Raw genomic sequence first — 22504 nt, 5'->3', positions numbered from 1 at the left:
GTTGAGAGTCCGCCTGCCGATGCGGGGGATGCGGGTTCATCCCCCGGTCTGGGAAGATTCCACATGCCGCGAAGTGGCTGGGCCCGTGAGCCATGGCCGCTGAGCCTGCGTGTCCGGAGCCTGTGCTCCGTGACCGGAGAGGCCACAGCAGTGAGAGGCCCGCGTACCGCAAAAAAAAAAAAAGGAGTGGGACTCTTTCAACACAGTTAGAAACTGGAAATAAGAAACATAGATGGGAAGGACTGAAATAAGCTATGGCATCGTCCTTTGATTACCTGTCCTGCGAAAACACCATATGGCTGTGAAATAAATAAGGGAGCCTCTCAGAAGAATCTCATGCTTGCTTCTAAATTTAGAAGGGTGACGATAAGACGAGAGAATGGGTTCTGCACCAGTGCAGAGCAGCAGTGTTTGAAAGCAGAATCCAGGGACTTCCCTGGAGGTGCAGTGGTTAAGACTCCGTACTTGCACTGCAGGGGGCATGGGTTTGATCCCTGGTCGGGGAACTAAGATCCCACAAGCTATGCAGTGAGGTCAAAAAAATAAATGAAAAAAGAAAGAAAGAAAGCAGAACCCAAAGCTCCTAGGAGGCCCATGTAGCAAAATCAAACAGAAACCTGGCAAGGAGGTATGTGCGTGTATGTTTGGAGGTGGGGGAGGGTATTTTCCTGAGAGGCAGTAAATGGGTAATTTATTATTATACCCTAAACATAACTGTATTATGAAGGAGCAGAGAAGGCTGTGAGGCTAATGTATCAACACCACAGGGATACCAATTAGCTGCTAAGGATAACAAGACTCTAAGTCAGTGATGCTTGGAGGCACTCCACTCAATTTAAGTGAAGAGAGAGGCCATAAGAGAGGATTAAAAAGTACAGATCTAATAAATGGACAGGACAAATGGACAAAGCATAAAAATACAGTGCATATAAACTAAATAATAAAATGAAATAATAAAGCAATAAAAAAGTAAGAGTAGAGGAGAACATTTGTAAATATTTCTCAGGCGAAAAAGAGTATAGAAACTAAAAAGACTGAGTATGCAAAAAAGAAATAATAATAAAAGAAAAATGATCATATATATCCCAGTGAAAATGTTATCTATTCAGGATAAAGCATCTCAAGAAATCAGCCAGAAATCAAAACAAAACAGGAAATCATTTGTAAAGAAAGAAAAATGTTTAGCTTCCAACTCTCATAATATTCAATGTCCAAAGTCAATGGACAAGGTCTAGAGTCCTAACCTAGCCATTCATATGACCAACCAGGTCAAGTAAATGTACAGCAAAGCGCTTTGTCCGCAATTTCCTTCCTTTAAAGATTTTTTCTGTTCCAGGCTTCAGAGTTGCAAACAGCAATGCCAGTGCCAATCAGGCCAGCCCCCCAATTTGATCCTTCCACATACAACAGTGTCGCTCAAGGGCAGATGGCAGATGGAGTGAGACATCCTGATGGCAACGGCCTAAGGAGATGTCCTTAAGTTCCAGCTACTCAGATTCCCCAGGACTATCCTGTCCTGTCTCTTTTTGAGACACGGTTGCTCAATTCCTCCTTGAAAGAAAATTAGGATCCTTAAAATTAATGCCTTTAAATTGTCCACAGTCAGACTTTCAGGAGAAAAGGGAATATTGGGAATTGGGTTTATGTGGGCCCACATAAACCACGAGATTGATTCAGGTCTAGGCTGGGGAGGTAGCAACCCATGATGCATGGAGGTACAACGACTAATTAACCAGCTTCATAGAAGATGAACATTGTTAGGAGCCAGGGAGCTGGTTTCATTGACCAGTTTGAAGGACAGAGAAAGGCTCAAACTGCAGATACAAATGACTAAAGGGCCTTGGGTAACTTAGAGAGAATTACAAGTTCAAGTCTCAAAACTCACATCTCAAAGGCATAGGGCTTTCTTTTATTGCCTATGGCTGAGATCACCCAAAACCAAATTTGGGAGATTGGGCCCAGCAGATGTTGAATTACAAATTTATTATTGTAATACTTATTCATCTTGTCAAGTCAATAGTACTGATTGGGGCTTCCCTGGTGGCGCAGCGGTTGAGAGTCCGTCTGCCGATGCAGGGGACACGGGTTCGTGCCCCAGTCCGGGAGGATCCCACGTGCTGCAGAGCGGCTGGGCCCGTGGGCCATGGCTGCTGAGCCTGCGCATCCGGAGCCTGTGCTCCGCAACGGGAGAGGCCACAACAGTGAGAGGCCCGTGTACCGCCAAAAAAAAAAAAGAAGTACTGATTAAAATGAAAATATTTTAAAGGTAAATATTATACATTTAAGGGAGAAAGAATGACCATTCTATGTCAAACCACTGGATTTTAGGTCCAGAGTAGAGTTTCGAGGGTTAAGTCCTTGTTAGCGTTCTCACTTGATGGAACCCCTGCATGTTCACAGGAAAAGAACCCCAGAATACTCAGTAGTTCAAACTGTGAAGGAGCAAAGAAATTCCAGATTGGCTTTATCAAAGTAAGATTTATTAACATATTCATTAAGAAAATATTAATGTACCAGTAACTGGAAAACAATTTCTCTTTAGTGATTTATACATTCTTACACTATTAATCTCCCATAGAAGGGAGAATTTGGTTCCTTGCCTTTTCCAGCACCTCGAGGCCACCACATTCCTCCATTTTCAAAGCCAGCAGTGTAGCACCTGTAAAATCTCTGTATCTTACCTCTGCTTCTACGGTTACCTCCCCTTCCCTAACTGACTCTCCTCCATCTTTCAAAGACCCCTGCAACTACACTGGACCCACCTAGATAATCCAGGATAATCTCCCCATCTCAAGATCCTTAATTTAATCACTTGTGCAAAGTCCCTTTTGCCATGTAAAGTGACACATTCATAGGTTTCAGGGATTAGGATGTCGACTTCTTTGGGGGCCCATTATTTTGTCTACTTCAAATGCCCTCACCATGTTCCTCCCCTGTGGGAACACTTATCCATCTCCCCTCTAGTCTGTAAGATTCCTGAAGACAGATCGACCTTTATCTATACAGTATTGGACACATGGCAGTGGTGTGCTGCTAAGCGTTTACCAGCAGGTTCTCTACAAGATAAATATATAAAAAGGCCCTGATTTGTAGCATTTTTAATTCTATGGTTTAAATACCTTCCTCACGGCCAATTTAAGCTAATGACTTCACAGAATGTAGAGCTGCGAAAAGATACACAGTTGCAGCACACCACCTGACACCCCAAGAGCATAGATAATAGTAAAGTGAAGTAAAATAATTAGGATGTGATGAGTTTTGAGTATTACTTTTGTTTTTATTTTAACTGAATCTATTGAACTGCAGGTGTATACAAATGAACTTGAATAACGGCTCTGGTTAACAAGAAGCTTACAAACTTCTTGAAAATTTAACAACCAGCTCTCACAATTGCCTCCAGCACGCTACTGCAAGGTAGGGTTACAATAAGTATTTGCTGGATGGAAGAATGAGTTAAGATATCTGCTGATGGTATATTAAAATGTATTCAGCTGTTAGTCATCTGATTACTGTCTTTTCTCAGGCACTGGTGCTAAATTTAAAAATAAATAGTGCTTATTCTAATTTGAAAATAGGAGAAACTAAATTTGAGCATTGCCTTTACTCTGTTCACAAGATGCAAAAAACACATTTTAAAGAATTTAAGTTTGGTTTTAATTATTTTGGTTTTAATGATTATTTTTAAATTTTGTTTAATTCTTTAGCTATCTGTCAAACGTGGTGGAAGTCATGTGGATTTAGGATATTCAAGATACTAACCACTTTATAAGAAATACACACTAGGAGGTTAAACATGAAACAAGCATTATGAATATGCTATTATCTTGCTTTGGGAATTGTTCCAAACTCACAGTACATTAATAATAAGGTAAATCACGACTGCATTATTATACAGTATTAACTTGCTAATCTTTGAAATTTAAAATTGAACAATCTCCTGAGAGCTTTTATTTATAAGCTTAATGACAGTAAAACAATTTTTTAAAAATACTGACAAGAAGACATTCCATGTTAAGAGTGCCCCAAGGTATTTCACCTTGGCTCTCTCCATGATCTTTTTAGTATAAAACACCTAAGAACCATGTTCTACAACTTTCCTGGTTACCTTACAGCTTCCCACCAGATCCAGACCACAATGAATCTGTGCGAGTCAAGTAGACTTGACACTCTTGAAATCTTTTAGATATCACTCAGAATTTAAAATGTTAATTCCAAGGTGGTGGAGGGCGGGAAAAGTTCTAAAAGCAAGATGGCACACAACAGTGGGATAATCAGAGGGAAAATATCTGTCTAGAAAGGTTTTTGAAAAGTATTCTTAAGTTAAGGAGGCTTTTCCTAGTTGCTAATAAAATCAGATATTGGCAGAGGAGTTAACACTTCTCAATGAAGAGTGGGGAAGAGATGTCCAAGCCTGTGTGGGTTATAATTATTAAATGGCAGAGACTATGGAGAAAATGTGAGCACACAGAAGGAAGAGAATTTTGCAGAATAGCACATATTCTGTAGAATTACATTTGTTAAATTAACAAGAAATATCAGACAAATGGAATGAATATCTATACCTGTATTTATAAATAAAACAATCTGATTTTCCTGAGACAGATGAGTGGCCAAATGTAGGATTTTTTTCAGCAACTTATACGAAACTAACTAAATAAACATATCCAATTTATACTATCATGGCTTGAAAGCATAAAATCTATGTCGACATTTTTATAACCACACTTATCAATTTTGACTGGGATCAAAATTCAGGGCTGTAATCAATGACGATTATATCCGACAGCCATAATACAAGAACTAGCTTTCCCAGGCAGCACTAATTTCATGATTTACTTACACACTTCCTGTGGTAGAGCTGCTATCAGTGAGGAAAGACCCATTAGTCCTTTCCATCTGGGCCAGTCTGAAAAATGAAAATAAGGAGGTTAGAGAATGTGGCCATATAGGGCATAGTCGACTGGTACATCCTCAGTGTTCCTTAAACTGTCCTAATTCTCACAAAATACAGAACGGCCCAAATCCCCCAGCAAGACTTTGAAATTAAAACATCTAATGTTGAGCTATATTTCTATCACCACTGCCTTAAGGCCTGGAGACCTTTATTTTATACCATGTTACTTAGTCTCCTAATAGACCTAGTCTCAGAATTGACCTCCGAGACCCTTAGGTCAGTCTTCATTCTCACACAAATCTGATTATGTTCCTCTCGTGTTTAAAGACTCTCCATGACTCCCCTTTACCAAAGGACAGAATCCTACTCCTTAGCAGGTGGGCCCCCCATTATTGGACTTCAGCTTCTGTTCCTTCATTCCTTCTCATCCTTTCCCCTTTCTCTACCTGCAATCCTTTAAATAAACCATGTTCTTTCTTAGCTCAATGCTTTTGAGTATGTCTTTCCAATGGTCCAAGCCTGACTTTCTACCTAAATTTCTACTTGGCCTAGACTCAGTTCAAATGTTACTATTTTATGGTGCTTGAACTAACCTTTTAAGGCATAGGGAGTAACTAGCACTGCCGATGCTTAGTGTATATTTCTTTCCTGAAAGTTTGTACATACCATCAAGACCAGCCTATACTCTATATTGTTTGGGGACTCTAAAATAAACCCCTATAATAAAGCTTTAGCATACATTTAATTACATATTTTAATTCATATGTGCACCCTCTCCTGAGAACACTTTCAATCCCTACTTTCATTCACTGAAAACTGGGTTACATTATCTAAACCCTGCTTGTACGGTGTTTGGATTCTCATGAGCTCAGTAATCACATCCCATGGAGATTTAGTCCACAGAATGTATAGCAGGTGTTTGGTAAAGTGCAAATTACAACATGGAGAGATGAAAGCCCAGCTTTCAAATATAATGGAATCACGACTTCTGCCAAACTACCTCCCTTAAATCAAGGCACGTTAATGATATAAGATTAATACAGAAAGAGATACATTCTGGGTGGCAGTGCAGTGGAGGGCTCCTATCAGAGTTTCTTACCGTGTAGCATACTGTTCTATTCTTGAATGGGTATCATCATGAAACAGCTGAGGAGACTGTGAAGGGCTATAAGAGAGAAAGCAAATAAACAGTTTTACACACAAATGTTGACAGATGTTACTTTAGGAATGTTAGCTTAGTTAAGTGATGAATTTGACATGCAAACAAACCACTAGGATTGTTACCCAGGGGGCAGAAGTATTATTTTAGAACAAGAGCTTAGTAATCACCCCATGCTGAGAAAGCTGATCAGAACATCAGTCTTGTGCATATGGAGCTGTGAATACTCACTCATAGTGCTCTGGCCACATACTGATGAGTGTGATAGGACTGCAAAGAGGGCAGAGGGAGACAAAAGTCATAGAACAAACACTTTAGAGCAATTTAAGACAAAAGCAGTGGGCATAGGGGTGGGGGACATTCTCAATTGTCTTCCACTCCCATGTTTGGTTGCCCTGAGGTCCACTGTGACAAAATCAAAACTAACAGAAATGACTGTTTATTCTAGAAAAGATACTGTGTATTCAAGTGCCTGCAGGGGCCTTTTCACAGATATTACAGGATATTTGTTATAGACAGCAAACACATCTTTAAGTAATCTGACTGAAAAAAGAAACAGAACGCTCTAAAATACCTCAAAGTTATGTCAACAATAACGTTCCATAACATACCGAAGGGAGATGCAATCATATTTTTGTTTTTCCTGGAGAAGAAACTTGATCAGAATGGTAAAGTTAAATACCAAAGACTACATTGTATATTGATGGCAGAGTTGCGATAAGATGAGAATGTTCTGAATCTTTGCTCAATTTTAAACGTAAAAATCCAAATCCAGGTGTACACAAAGTATCTCAACCTCACAGATTCACTGAAAAAAGATGCGACGCTTTCCTCTACACCCGGCCAAAAGTCTCAATTATCCATACAACTGAAAGCAACTTTTCTAGATCATGATACACTCACTGTCTTCAAACAAAATTTTATCCAGAAGTTCTATCTAAGAAACTGACAAAAGGAACATTGCTTGAATCAGGGCTTGAGACTTGGAACTTGATCATTCAGTATCCCTCCTAGCCCCGGGGGTACACTCCAACCTCCCAGCACTGCCTAGAAATCCCGAAGTCTCCATGTATCCTTTGAAAACAAATGATCCTAATTAAAAGCTAGTTCAAACCCTAACCTTTTTTACTGGAGGGGAAGGAAGAGGAGGGAATACTGATGAATGTGGAAATTTAAAATTCTAAAGAAAATTAGTTTTCTAATTAAGTAAAATCTCCTGCAAAAGCTAATGCTGACTGAAACAAAGAGGAAGGAAAGTTTAAATTATTCTAGATCTACTTGATTCTCCTATTTCTATTACAGATACATACTCAAGAAAAAGTTAATGATCTCATTATCTCCTACTGGGAAGCAAAAGTTGATGTCTGCATAGCAAAGGTTAAAAGAAGATGGAAGGTCATCTTATTGGGATGGAAAACTGAGACTCTTTGGACCTACTTTCAAAAACAGGCATTTATTCAGTGTTTGTCAGAACATCTATACTGTAAATAGACTTAATTACCCATGTATAAAATAGATACAACAACCATGAAACAAAACAGTATTATTCAATAGTCTTTTTACATCACTTTTCATTAACTCTGAAATATGTGTGGTAAGTGTCAGGTAAATGATTTGCTATACACTTTCTAAAAAATAGGCACTGCTTGAGAGACCGTTTCTAAAATTCAAGTGTACTACAACATTCGCTGTGAGCTTTAAATGTAAGAAACATATGTACTTTTTATCTTAATTGAACTCAGAAAAGCTTTGTGAAACTGCTTGACTGGTTCCTGTAAGGTTAATTCAGTTAGCACAATAGTGATTCACTGAACTAAGATAAGAATGGCAGAGGCAGAAAGCTGAATTGAAGTTTCTCAAGAGAAAGTTTTTTATATATTGTGAAAATTTCTAAGAAAATAAATAAAGATTACAAAAACCCAAAAGTTTAGGCTTTATTGACTTCAAAGTACCTTGATTTGCAGAAAAAAATGTTAAGTGATAAGCTTTTTCATTTAATTCTAGAAGAGGAAAACTGGGCAATATTCTCCCTGCATTGTTAGAATCTATGATTAAAGGGGGTTAAAAATAAGACCAATCTATGTGTTAGCCAAGACTTCATAATGCGGCCTATCCCTGCTTTCGAGAGTAGTGTTTGAACAGAGTTTGGTTAATCACACACTAATATGGAAGGAATCTGACTCTACTAATGTTATATGAAATGTAAATCAGACTTTCTTTGAAGAACTTCGTGACTCCTTTGGTGCCTTAAATTCTCAGCAGACTGTTCCTCATGCTTCCAACATTTTTGCCTTCTGAAGTCCATTTCTCCCCAGGCAGAGTAAGTGCAGTCCCAGTGTGCTCTAACATACAAATCTTCAATGGCTCCCCACGGCTCTCAAGTAACCTACAAACACCGTGGCATGGCCTACAAGGTCCTTCATTATCTGGTTCTTGCTTTTCTCTCCATTTTCATTACTTCCCATCCCAGTTTCTGAAACAATCTTGTCTTCAGGCTTTTGAAAATGTTTGCCTTGGCTTGAAACTCTCCCTCTCCTCCCCAGGCACCAAACACTGAGCGTTTGGCCCTATTACTCTTTCAGTTCTCCAGGTTAGCTGTCACTTCCTGCCAGTGCAATGCCCCCACAACCATAATTCTACTTACTATGAATTGGTTCTTGCTACAGTAAGAACTTAAAAAAACATGAAACTCATCTACTCCACCTTAACCAATACCAGGGAGAGGTGTCTATTTTACTCCTTTTAATCTTCAGGGAAACCTTTTTGGCCAGTAAATCTCACTCAATTCTCAAATTTCTTTGTCACTCTTTGAGCCTGTTTCTCAGGTTTATTTTCAACGGTAACTCTTTCATCAAGCTCTACTCATTTATTTTGATTTATTTTTTGAAAAAAAAATCTTGCATAGTTATAAAATTAATCGAATAAGCCTAATCATGGATTTGTTTACCTTCTTTTACTAATTTTCCCATAAATCCCCTCCACGCACGCATGTATAATTACTGGATAGGGGATAAGACCTTACATTTTGCAGAGATGAAAGAGAAAGCAGCAAAAGAAAATTCTAATCAGCTTCATATATAACTTCAACACATTTACCACTTTGCTGGTTTTTCTCCAATGTTCTCTTCCCACAAATAGGAGAATAAATGAAATCAAATTTTTTACTACCCACTCATGTAAATTGTTACACCAGAAGATTAAGTGGCCCTGTACTGGAAAGGGCTCAGTAGAAAAATGAACTATACTGACTCCAAGAAGGCATCCTAGGAGTGAAAAAAGAAGAAAAACTGCCCAATGTATCCAGTAGCTCATAAATCTTTTTCAAAAACGATCTTGTGACATCTGACTTAATCTTACACTCCTCCTTTTCTTTCTCTTGTTTTCCTCTCACTGACAATGCTGGTAAATTTATGTTAGCTAAAATGAAGCATCTTCAGAGTTACAGCCAAAAATCATAGCACAAAATTATTTGGCACACTTTTCTGTTCTTTTTTACTTTCACTGAGTCACCCAGAATAGAATGATTGATGTCAGTGATTACTTTGACAGTGAAAGGCAAATTATCAAAATTGCTTAAAAGGAGTTTAAAAGATCTATCTATCTGTATGATTCATATGAAGGATGCAGATATCTGGGACATAAATGGTCCCAAATGGTTTATCCAAAGAGTGAAAGGCACATCACTATTTCAAACCTATCAAAGTATCCTATAAATAAAAGCACTGTGTGATAATTCTATGCTTCAGGCAACTACTCCAAAGGTTATTTAGATCTGATACCAAGATAAGTAAAATTTTGTCTTTATTAGAAGGTGTTCAGCATAGTTAAGCTATATATTGGATACTAAAAAAATAAGAATGTATTATCATACACTTCTGAAAAAAATCTACCCACAAAACAGAGGACCAAAAATATACCTTTCCTTATGGATTTTAAGTATTTTTTTTTTTTTTTTTTTTTGCTGTACGCGGGCCTCTCACTGCTGTGGCCTCTCCCGTTGCGGAGCACAGGCTCCGGACGCGCAGGCTCAGCGGCCATGGCTCACGGGCCCAGCCGCTCCGCGGCACGTGGGATCTTCCCAGACCAAGGCACGAACCCGCGTCCCCTGCATCGGCAGGCGGAGTCTCAACCACTGCGCCACCAGGGAAGTCCCGGATTTTAAGTATTTGAGTAGTGTCCTTTAAATTGAAATTGTTTCAATAAAATTTCTTCTAAAATGTACTGTGGAAAAAATGACTGGGCGGCATATATCCTAATTGTACAGAATCTGAAATCAAGCAAGGTTATCAAAAAGTTTGAATTTCTTGGTATGCTTTAAATGAGTATGTGGTATTTTTATCTACATACACAGCTGCTTTGTATTTCTTTCTGCTGCACACCCATAATGTTACCTATAGAGGGATAAAAATACCTACTATGCTTTGGTTGTGGTCTTTCTTCTACTTCTTAGCAGTTCAACGAACTAAAAAAAAAAAAACTGCACATAAATGTAGCAAAGCCCCTGGTCTATAGGGTTTTATATGGAAAAAAAAATTGGACTAAATAGTCTATCCCTCTATTTTGACATCTTTGAGACATGGACTGTCATAATACACTGGACGATTACTATTCTCTGATTATCTCTCATATACACAATAAAATGAATTATGAGTTTTGAAGGTTAAATGTCAACACATTTTTATACTTCTTATTACAATTTTCTCTACTATATAATGTAGGAAACTCCATACTTCACACTTCGGAGCTTCTCTTCTGTAGTTATTTGAGAGGGCATATTTCTGTAACTAGAACTTCACTATTCTTTACGACTAGGCACTCTGCTATGATTAGCAATAAAAGTTAATTCCCCCCAAGATTCAAGCACAAGAAAATTGCCTTGGCAGGCATATTTATGCTGATATTTTTAAAAAGTGATTCAAAGATTTAAAATCATATTTATTTTGATCTTGATGTATAATTGTTTAGTAATTTAAAATTTGCTCTTGCATTTCTTCTGGCTCACTTTAAAATTTCTTTTTCTTTTCATTTCAGGCTATAAATTGCTATTCTCTGCTTTATAATCCCAACGTAATTTTGTTACTTGAAGCTTTGTTTCATTTATGTTTGTAAACTCAAATTATACACTTTTAAGAAATTTTGTCTATTTCATGTTTAGGAACACAGGCAAAATTAAACCTGGAAGTTTTGCTGTATCATCAAAAGCAAACAGTCAAAATTCATGTTGTGAAGACTGATTCCAAGTTTATTTTACCTCTTTTAAAATGAAACATTTTACCAAAACACAAATTCTTTTTGGGTATCAGATTTCTCTTTTGTCACTAACATAAAAGTAGCAGATATAAGAGCATATACAAATACAAGTTTTACTAGTAAAATTAAACTTACGTCTCTAAGTTGTCACCTTCAAGAACTGTCTGGACAGGCAGGTAGCCAAGCCGAGGATGTTTGGCAAAGTATTTCTTCGATCTGAACTTATTCTTCAGCACCTTTGTGAAGTCCCGTACATCTTCCCCAGATGTTGTCTATGAGGTTGAAAAAAATCACACTTTTCTCATTAAAATGGAAGGAAGGAGACAACTATCTACCATCAAATTAGAGTAGATGTAAACTGATGCAATTACATGACCACAGTATCAGTAGCTTTATGTATTTTTGGAATAGCGCACAAGGTCATAACACATGGCACTCAGGACTCATCATTAAATATATCCAGCAATTAGTTTACAATTTTAAATTTTCTGTTGAGCATAAACCATAAGTAGATAATTTCCCCAATATGTTAAAAATCGGGCCTAAAAGTAAAATTAGTTTTGACAATCTTATTGGTTGATTCCTTTCACTAAAAAAGCTGCAATATGTTACTAAACATTTGGTGATGATGAAGTATTCTGGATATTATATGGTTTAAACTAAGGTGGATAAATCAGGCTGAGCTATATATACAGTCTGTACAAGTCAACATACATTGTAATCTAGAAAAGAGAAATACACAAGAGAGAAAGTGCAGGGCCACACTGGTTCTCTGTATTGCAAGAAATACTGTCAGATTCTTGTTCTTTTCCAACCATACAAATATATAATTATTCGACATGGACTAAATTACTAATGGCCATATAAAATGTGACTTTTTAAAGAAGCATTTCAAGATGACTAGTTACTAATCATTTAGGGTGAGGTGGGCTGAAATCTACCCCAACAGCCAAGCCCTCATCCACTCAATGAACTGTTCTCTGAGCCCCAGTTTTCTACTCTGTATCATCAACTCTAGTTTTTTTTTTGGAATATGTTAAACAGACATCAACTTTAGTCCTTCTGAAAGTGTATTTAAAATATTGATGTGTGCAGAACTGAACTGAAACCTTGGTCATCTGACTCCTAGCTGGCTATCCCTTCTACAGCTAGACAGACCTCACGCCAACCTCTTTACAAAGCGAAACCAGAGGACTTTTCTATGATAACAAACTGAGTACTAAATATATTGACTTACCTGCCACCTGCTTCCCTCCAGGCCTTGCACCCTCCCCAGTCTGTCTTTTCCCTCATGACAAGCATGCCCAAGACTCATGCAAACTTGTTTCGCAAACAGAAGTTTAACAAAATGTAATTATTTTTTAAAACAACTGAATTGAGTCAACGCTTATGTGGTTTTGTTACTTTCTATTTGCTCCCATTCCACCTAAATATGTCTTCTTCTAGTAAACAGTTAAGGAAACTTTTGATTCTCTAAGCTTGCAGAGCAGAGAGAAAACATAAATCAGCCCAAGCTATTTATACATCAATCTTTGCTTTATTTAAAAGGATATGTATAGCAAGCAAAGCCCACATTATCAGTAGGCCTTGCTATCAGACCCACAATGTCAAATCTTTTCCTGAATAACAAAGAAAAAACTATATAATGCCTGCAGTTATATAGATACAGACCCTCCCAAATATAAAGTGTAGAAAATGAGCTAGTAACGGGGGAAAAAAAAAATCCAAGGCACTCTGTAGAGGAAAAAGGGTTGCTATAAGAGGATGGTTTGGGGGTATTAAAATCTAACCAGGCAGAACAGGAGAAAGAAGCAGAACACAGTTGGGAGTAAAGAAGGCAATATTTAGAGACACAATGCCTGCTACAGAGAATAAAGCCAAAAGGATATATCACTACTATAAAGGACATTTGGGCTTTTAGCAATGGGTATCACAACCACAGATCATTAAGTTTATACATATGTTTATCCTGAATGTTTTGGTAAAGAGACAAAAAAAGGAAGAAGCTTTCCATGATAGAAATACAAAAAGAAGGCCCCATGCAATAATAAGCATTTATGACCCAATTTATTTCTATGTCTGTCCTTAACACACTGTTAATATACAAGGAGATAAAGAAGTAACGGCCTCCAGCTTTTACTTGGTCCATTTCCATCTGGCAATAAGAAGGTTTTTATTGCTCTGGCCAGTGATTTTCAAGCCATATCCAGGTCTTTAACTCAGGCAGCCCTGAGTGGGGTGGGTGGGAGAAAAGGCCAGGTGGGCAAGGCACCGGGCCACTTCCCCAGTCTGCCTCAGCCAGGACAGCGTACAATACAGTGGCCTTTAGTATATTCATGGCGTTGTGCAACCATCACCAGAATCTAATTCTAGAACATCATCATCACCTCAAAAAGAAAGAAAGCCTGTACCGATTAGCAATCATTCCCACCCCTCTCCCCACCCCCATCTCCTCCCCTCAGCCTCTGGCAACCACTAATCTACTTTCTGTTTCTGTGGATTTGTCCATTCTGGACATTTCTTATAAATGGAATCAAATAACATGTGGTCTTTTGTGACTGGCTTCTTTTACTTAGTATAATGTTCTTCTAGCTTATCTCTATTTTGGTTTCAATGTGAACTCTTGCTTGGGAAAAAAATGACACATCATTAAAAGTACAAGTCCAATTCTGCATCACACATTCTTTAGCTAAATACATTCAGGACATGGAAGAACAAAGCAAAACCAACCGACCAACAAAAAACAAACAAAAAACACCTACCTGCCTCCCAAAAAGTTATAGCAGGGGTTTCAGATAATGCTCAAATTTGATATTTAGAAAAAATGAGTGCATTCTCATATACAGTGCTAATGAGGAAAAAAAACTACCACCAGCAGTTGTAATCTAAGGGCACTAAATTCACTAATGCCATAAACTTTATGCAATATTAAAAGGAAAAGTGAAAAGTAATTCATCCCACAGGAATGTGATTCTTTAGCTGGGATAGAGCCAAGAAAGTGAATTATGCCTATTTTCTCACCAAAAAAGGTTAAAATAGGGTATTCCCTGGCAGTTCAGCGGTGAGGACACTGCACCTCCAATGTTGGAGGTGCAGGTTCAATCCCTGGTCAGGGAACTAAGATCCTGCATGCCGCGTGGCGTGGCCAAAATAAAAGGCTTAAATATATTTGTACATATTTGATCTAATTTCCTATCTAATAACAGTACCTAATATTTCTCTGTTTGAAGGTGCTAGAGCAACAGTTTGGTAAAAAGCTAAACAGAGGACCACCCACCTAGCATAATGAATATCATCAAACTCAACTCTGTCTCCATGCTAGTATGGAGACAGAGTTATTCTTGTTCTTTTTAAAGCAAACAACTATTGATATTATGATATGAAGATGAAATCGAAAGGATCATTCATTACTACAAAAATTATCCAGCATGTTAAGTTATCCATGCATTTCTCAAAAGACTAGGTTTTCACTTATTGCTGTAAGAAAAGAAATAAAAAGAACAAAAGACTTTGTAGATCTCATTAGATGTAACGAGGGTAATATATTAGCACAGAAGTCTCACCTTATAAATAGCTTTCCTTCAATCTTTTTTTTTTTACTATCAAGGGCAGTGAGAGTACCATCACTATTTTGACCCAAAAGGAAACTGACACTAAGGCTTTCAGGGATTCAGATTGACAAGGTCAGTAAGGCAAGAGCTGCTCTTGCAAACCTGGGTCTTTTCACCATACCAGAGCTATATACCTCTCCATGAAAAATGGAACAGTCTTAAGTTTTGTAAGAAAAAGAAGCCATAGCCATTGACTAAACTATTATTATAGTCTGAATTTTGCCTTTATTTTAAATAAAGTACTACTAAGATACCCTGTGGCTGAGTTTTACAAAATTTATATTGAAATGTCATTTTATAACTTTCAAATTGCATATATAAGAAATGTTCAGTGCAAGTACAATTAGAAAAAAAAATACACATGGAAGAGAAAGAGGAGAAAAATTAAAATTGCCAGCTCTTCTGTCACCCAGAGATAACCACTCTTCAAATGGTTGTAATTGGACTGTTTTATTTTTTAATCCTTTTTATTGCAAAATAAAACAGATATATAAAACTATATACAACAGGCACCTGGTTTAATAAAATAAATTATATGGTGAATACCATCCAGTCAGGAAATTGAACTTTTTTTTTTGTGGTACGCGGGCCTCTCACTGCTGTGGCCTCTCCCGTTGCGGAGCACAGGCTCCGGACACGCAGGCTCAGCGGCCATGGCTCATGGGTCCAGCCACTCTGCGGCATGTGGGATCTTCCCGGACCGGGGCACGAACCCATGTCCCCTGCATCGGCAGGCAGACTCCCAACCACTGTACCACCAGGGAAGCCCAGGAAATTGAACTTTGTTGGACATTTGAGAAGCCTCATTCCAGTCATAACTGCTTCCCACCTCTCTAAAACCAGCATCCTCATTTTTACAATAACTTCCTTGTGTTTTAAAAATAGTTTCATCACTCCAATGTTTGTCTCTAGATAGTATAGTTTAGTCTAGCTCATTTTTAAAAACCTGATATATTTTAAGTCACTTTTAGTCTACCAGATTTCTTCTTCATACTTGCCATTTCATTACAATTTTTCTGTTGGAAACTCAGGCAATTCAACCTGTGAAGTTTTCAAGAGTAGAATTTTGCTGGTTGCACATTTTTGGTGCAGTTTAGCATGTTCCTTTGGATATCCTGCAAATTGGCAGCTGGATCCAGAGAATGCATGAGACTCAGTGAGACTCACGTTTGCTCTTCTGGCAAGATTATCAGTGGTGTTTGGTAGGATTATAGGAGACACATGATGTGTGGTCATCTCTCTTACATAATCCTAGTAGCTTTCATGCTAAATGCCTATATCCATCCAATGAGGGCTTTAAAATGGTGATATTCTAATTCTACCATTCATTTTTAGTTGAAAAAAATTTTTAAGGACATCCCCCTCATCCATTTAGTCACTCAATAGTAAAGTTGATTCAGGAAAGGCAGGATTACATGTTTGATTTTTCACTTTTATTGACCAATTTTCCCTGTAATGAATTGGTTTCCTACCATCTTCCAAAGAAGACCAATTTTAAATTATTTTAAAATATCATTATGAATTCATACATTAACATATTTGATGAGTTTTGATCTATTGCAATTACTGTTGACCCTTGAACAACACGGGTTTGAATGACGCGGGTCCACTCATACACAGATTGTTTTCACTAAATATGTACTATAGCACTACACAAACCGTGGATGTGGAGGGCCCACTGTAAAGGTTACGTGGATTTTCCACTCTCCAGGAGGTTGTTGCGTTCAAGGGTCAACTATATTATCATTATTGAAGCTCAAACTGTCCCATCTTTGGCCAGTAGGAGCCTCTTCCTTGTTGTCCCATTTAGTTTAAGTTCTACTGGTAACAATATAGTTAATGCTCTCCGTCAGTCAGTCCTCCAACATCTCCAACATCAGTCCGTAGGATGTTATGCTCTCCGTCAGTCAGTCCTCCAACATCTCCAACATCAGTCCGTTGGATGTTATGTCTCTAGTTACTTTGGTCTCTAACAAATTCCCCAAGAAGTGCTCATAGGACCAATATTACCTGAGCTCTTACATGTTGATGATGTATTTCCTGTGTCCTTTGCTAGTTACTAGAAAGTTGGTTTTTCTGGACATGAAATCCTTAGCTCATATATTTTTCCCTTGAGTTTCTTAAGTATGTTCCTCCATTTTCTTTTGGTATAAAGTATTGCAGTTGAAAAGTCTGATGGTTATTTAATTTTCTTTCCTTTTTAAGTCATTTTTTCCTTTTGTTTAAATGACCAAAGGATTTTTTTAAATTTTAAAGTCCATTAATTTTACCAGAATATGTCATAGTGCTGATCATTCTGAGTTAGTGTTCTCAGGCATAATATACTCTTTCAGTATACAGATTCACTTTTTCTTGTTCTTCTGGGTTTTTTTTTTTTTTTGAGGGAGGAAAGATTTTCTTCAAAAAGATTTTTTTGGAAGTAGAATTGATTAGTTTTCCTTCTTTTTAAATTTTATTTTATTGTTTTATTTTTTATCTTTGGCCCCCCCATGAGGCATGCAGGATCTTAGTTCCCCAATCAGAGATCAAACCCACGCCCCCTGCAGTGGAAGCATGGAGTCTTAGCCACTGGACCGCCAGGGAAATCCCTTTAATTTTTATTTTTAGTATTTGTTCTACCTTATCTTGGGTTTCTTCTTCAGGGACTCATATTATCCATACTTCCAGTCCTTTTTTTTTTGGCCTGTCTTCAGTATTTGTCATTTTCTCTTGAATCCCTTATATTGCTTTCTTCACTTCTTTTTAAGTTTTAAGGTTTGCCTCTTATTCACCTTCTATTTCTTTTATGGTATTTATCTGCTCTGTTTATTAAGACTAAAATTAATTAGTCTTAATTTCTGAAATTATTTTTCTTTTATTTCTAACTCTTTCCTATGTTCTGTTACCCCAAAATATGCCAAAGGGGGCGTATTGATTAGTTTAAATTAATTGAGAAACAGCCAGGGCAAGAACAGTCTGACCCTACGCTTTGTCCCCCTGAAAGCAGGAAATAATCTCCCACGTAAAAGGTACCCTCCCTGCGCCACGACACAGAGAAACATCCTTATGGCTAGAAATAGGGAATTCAAGGCTGAGAAACCTGTGGGAACCACAGGCCCCAAACCTGTGGGATTCTTCTGTAATTGGTAGCCAAGCCTAAGTTTCTTTGTCTTGTCAGTTCTTCACAAAGTTATTGGGTTTTTTTGCCTAAAAGGTACAAAACTGCCTGCTTTAGTCACTTCTTTGAGTCTCTCATATGCACAAAATTAAACTTTGATTTTTCTCTTGTTAGTCTGTCTCACGTCAATTTAATTATTAGACCAGTCAGAAGAACCTAGACGGGTAGAGGTAAATTTTTTCCTCCCCAACAATATGTAGCAAATTTTGTGACTGGTGGTGGTTTGTTACCATCTAGATTTATTTGGGGGATATCCCATTACCTAGTTTTGTTGTAAATATTATCCAGAGGTTTGGTTTTGCTGTCTAGATCTCTGTCTCTTTTTATGTAACTACTTTACATATGGGAAGAAAATGGCAAAGGCAAAAGAGATTGAAAACTCTGAAGCCACTGCTACCACCATCTCCCCCAAATCCTTCTGGACTCATTTTTAACAAGCACATAAGAACTCTCATATCCAAATGAGGACTGTCCTTCAAATTGTCATTTTTGGAAATCTAATGAAGGTGACTCACTGTGAAAAACATTTAAAAACTGAACCTACACAGACAAGTGGGTATGTGAATACTTTAAAATATACTTTCCTCTGTTATGCTGCTATTAAGAAGCAGTGAGATAATAAAGAAAACTTATCTGGATAATGCTAAGTAGTTAGTTCTTGACTGGCTCCCCACCAACTTAGTACAAATCAATCATTTAAAAAGTGTTGCTGAATTATAAAATGTAGCCTGGCGTAAGTCTGTCCATGTAACTCTCTACCCAAATCCCAAAAAATCCTGTGTAAGCTGGTATGAGATGATTTTTCACTCTTGAGTTCTATTTTGCCAACCAAAGCTGGGGGTATTTTAAATTTTCCTCTGTTTTACTCCTTGATTGGGAACAAATACAGACTTCATATAGAGCAAAATTTAGAGTTAGAGGACTACAAATAAAAAAACAAAACAAAACCATATTCATTTTAAATCTCCTCAAAATCTCCTCAAAATTTCTTTGTTTCTCCCAACATTAGAGTTTTAACTTAACTACAAGTATGCATAAATTATAGACAGAGGAAAACAAGGAAGAACAAGGAGGAAAACCAAGATTACATAAGAAACAACACAGTCTTTGGCACATGAGCAGAATAATTATTATTTGTATCATGCACAAATACAAAAATCACTGTTGAACAATACCCTCATTAGCAGGAATTACGTCTTACATATAGAAGTCAATAGTCCCAAATGATAGATGCATACTTCTAAAAGAACATTTCATTATCACAGGGCTTATCTTAAAGACGTTCCAATAGTTTTTTAAAAATTGCAAAACAACCTCTCAGTTTTGCTTTAAGTTTCCTAGATTTCAACAAGTTGAAATTCAGACACACTGAATTCTATAGGTAGGATGAAATTAGTAAGATAAGCTCAGAGTCTTACCAGTTCTAATGGAAAAATATGAAACTAAAAAATTAGCATTAACAGAATCATCAAAGGGTCAAGAATAAGTAGTGAGTCATCCAAAGTAAAATGGATTTTGCTCAAATGTCACCTTAAAAGCTAACAACAGGGTTTCCCTGGTGGCACAGTGGTTAAGAATCCACCTGCCAATGCCGGGGACACGGGTTCGAGCCCTGGTCTGGGAAGATCCCGCATGCCACAGAGCAACTAGGCCCGTGCACCACAACTACTGAGCCTGCACTCTAGAGCCCGTGAGCCACGACTACTGAGCCTGTGTGCCACAACTACTAAAGCCCGCGTGCCCAGAGCCCATGCTCCACAACAAGAGAAGCCACCGCAATGAGAAGCCTGCGCACCGCAATGAAGAGTAGCCCCCACTCGCCGCAACCAGAGGAAAAAGACCCCGTGCAGCATCGAAGACCCAATACAGCCAAAAATAATAAAATAAAATAAAAAGATTTAAAAAAAAGCTAACAACAATGTAAATGCACTCAACTTACTGGGAAAATAATGTAAGTGGGCAAGAACCGAAAACCCACCTTAGGATGCTGAGATCAGAGAAAGAGCAATGAGGTTGCGCTTTCAGCATACTGGCAAACATCTCAAGTCTCATCTGAAGAAGTAAGACTGCCAGAAACAAACTACACTAACTCAATGGAGAGCTTTCCAAAGAATGAATCAGCATTTTCTATATTTGATGTTTATAGTCTTATTAATACATTGATGTTGGCAGGAGTGGAGAGGGGTGGACAAAACAACTATTTCTAGTATTTTCTTTTTGTTTTTGTTTGTTTCTTGCCAACCATATACAGTTGTAAAGAAGTTATTTCACTTTTAACTTTAAAAAGAAAACTTTTTCTATTTTTCCAGTAGAAAAATGATTTTCTACATTTTCTAAAAATACTGAAAGTATTAAATCTTGGGGTTTTTCTATTTTATTTCTTTTTTTATACAGCAGGTTCTTATTCGTTATCTACTTTACACATATTAGTGGATATATACCAATCCCAATCTCCCAATTCATCCTACCACCCCCCGCCCCGGCTTTCCCCCATTGGTGTCCATATGTTTGTTCTCTACAACTGTGTCTCTCTCTCTGCGTTACAAACCGGTTCATCTGTACCATTTTTCTAAATTCCACATACATGCTTTAATGTACGACATTTGTTTTTCTCTTTCTGGCTTACTTCACTCTGTGTGACAGTCTCTAGGTCCATCCACATCTCTGCAAATGACCTAATTTCGTTCCTTTTTATGGCTGAGTAATATTCCATTGGGTATATGTATGTATGTATGTGTGTGTGTATATATATATACACACAACCCACATCTTCTTTATCCATTTGTCTCTCGATAGGCATTTAGGTTGCTTCCATGACCTGGCTATTGTAAATAGTGCTGCAATGAACATTGGGGTACATGTGTCTTTGAATTATGGTTTTCTCAGGGTATACACCCAATAGTGGGATTGCTGGGTCATGCGGTAATTCTATTTTTAGTTTTTTAAGGAACCTCCATACTGTTCTCCATAGTGGCTGTATCAATTTACATTCCCACCAACAGTGCAAGAGGGTTCCCTTTTCTCCACACCCTCTCCAGGATTTGTTGTTTGTAGATTTTCTGATGATGCCCATTCTAGCCTGTGTGAGGTGATACCTCATTGTAGTTTTGATTTCTCTAATGATTAGTGATGTTGAGCAGCTTTTCAGGTGCCTCTTGGCCATCTGTAAGTCTTCTTTGCAGAAATGTCTGTTTAGGTCTTCTGCCCATTTTTTGATTGGGTTGTTTGTTTTTAAAATATTAAGCTGCATGAGTTGTTTATATATTTTGGAGATTAATCCTTTGTCCATTGATTCCTTTGCAAATATTTTCTCCCATTCTGAGGGTTGTATTTTCATCTTGTTTATAGTTTCCTCTGTTGTGCAAAAGCTTTTAAGTTTCATTAGGTCTCATTTGTTTATTTTTGTTTTTATTTCCATTACTCTAGGAGGTGGCTCAGAAAAGATCTTGCTGTGATTTATGTCACAGAGTGTTCTTCCTATGTTTTCCTCTAAGAGTTTTATAGTGTCTGGCCTTACATTTAGGTCTTTAATACATTTTGAGTTTACTTTTGTGTATGGTGTAGGGAGTGTTCTAATTTCATTCTTTTACATGTAGCTGCCCAGTTTTCCCAGCACCACTTATTGAAGAGACTGTCTTTTCTCCATATATCCTCTCCTCCTTTGTCATAGATTAGTTGACCATAGGTGTGTGGGTTTATCTCTGGGCTTTCTATCCTGTTCCATTGATCTATATTTCTGTGTTTGTGCCAGTACCATATTGTCTTGATTATTGTAGCTTTGTAGTATAGTCTGAAGTCAGGGAGTTTGACTCCTCCAGCTCCATTTTTTTCCCTCAAGATTGTTTTGGCTATTCGGGGTCTTTTGTGTCTCCATACAAATTTTAAGATTTTTTGTTCTAGTTCTGTAAAAAATGCCTTTGGTAATTTGATAGGGATTGCATTGAATCTGTAGATTGCTTTGGGTAGTATAGCCATTTTCACAATATTGATTGTTCCAATCCAAGAGCATGGTATATCCCCCCATCTGTTTGTGTTGTCTTTGATTTCTTTCATCCGTGTCTTATAGTTTTCTGGTCTTTTACCTCCTTAGGTAGGTTTATTCCTAGGTATTTTATTCTTTTTGTTGCCGTGGTGAATGGGATTGTTTCCTTAATTTCTCCTTCTGATCTATCGTTGTTAGTGTAGAGGAATGCAAGAGATTTCTGTGCATTAACTCTGTATCCTGCAACTTTACCAAATTCACTGATTAGCTCTAGTAGTTTTCTGGTGGCATCTTTAGGATTATCTATGTATAGTATCATGTCATCCACAAACAGTGAGTTTTACTTCTTCTTTTCCAATCTGTATTCCTTTTATCTCTTTTCCTTCTCTTATTGCTGTGGCTAGGACTTCCAAAACTATGTTGAATAATAGTGGTGAGAGTGGACACCCTT

At 37.6% G+C, this 22504-nt stretch overlaps 1 protein-coding gene across 4 annotated transcripts in view; it reads right to left on the bottom strand.

Moving 5' to 3' along the window:
- Positions 1-22504, bottom strand: part of UTRN (utrophin) — a 490808-nt gene that overhangs the window by 23169 nt on the left and 445135 nt on the right. For all 4 annotated transcript variants that reach the window (XM_060283969.2, XM_060283970.2, XM_060283971.2 and 1 more), the window contains 4 exons: positions 11439-11575; positions 6285-6323; positions 5994-6059; positions 4841-4906 (listed from right to left, as the gene is read on the bottom strand). In XM_060283969.2, coding sequence (XP_060139952.1) covers positions 4841-4906; positions 5994-6059; positions 6285-6323; positions 11439-11575 — 308 coding nt within the window. The remainder of the gene's footprint in view (positions 1-4840; positions 4907-5993; positions 6060-6284; positions 6324-11438; positions 11576-22504) is intronic.

Source organism: Globicephala melas, chromosome 14, assembly GCF_963455315.2.
Source record: "Globicephala melas chromosome 14, mGloMel1.2, whole genome shotgun sequence".
Taxonomy (NCBI): Eukaryota; Metazoa; Chordata; class Mammalia; order Artiodactyla; family Delphinidae; genus Globicephala; species Globicephala melas.
Note: the sequence above shows the minus strand (reverse complement) of the source record. Positions and strands in the feature narration are given on the sequence as shown.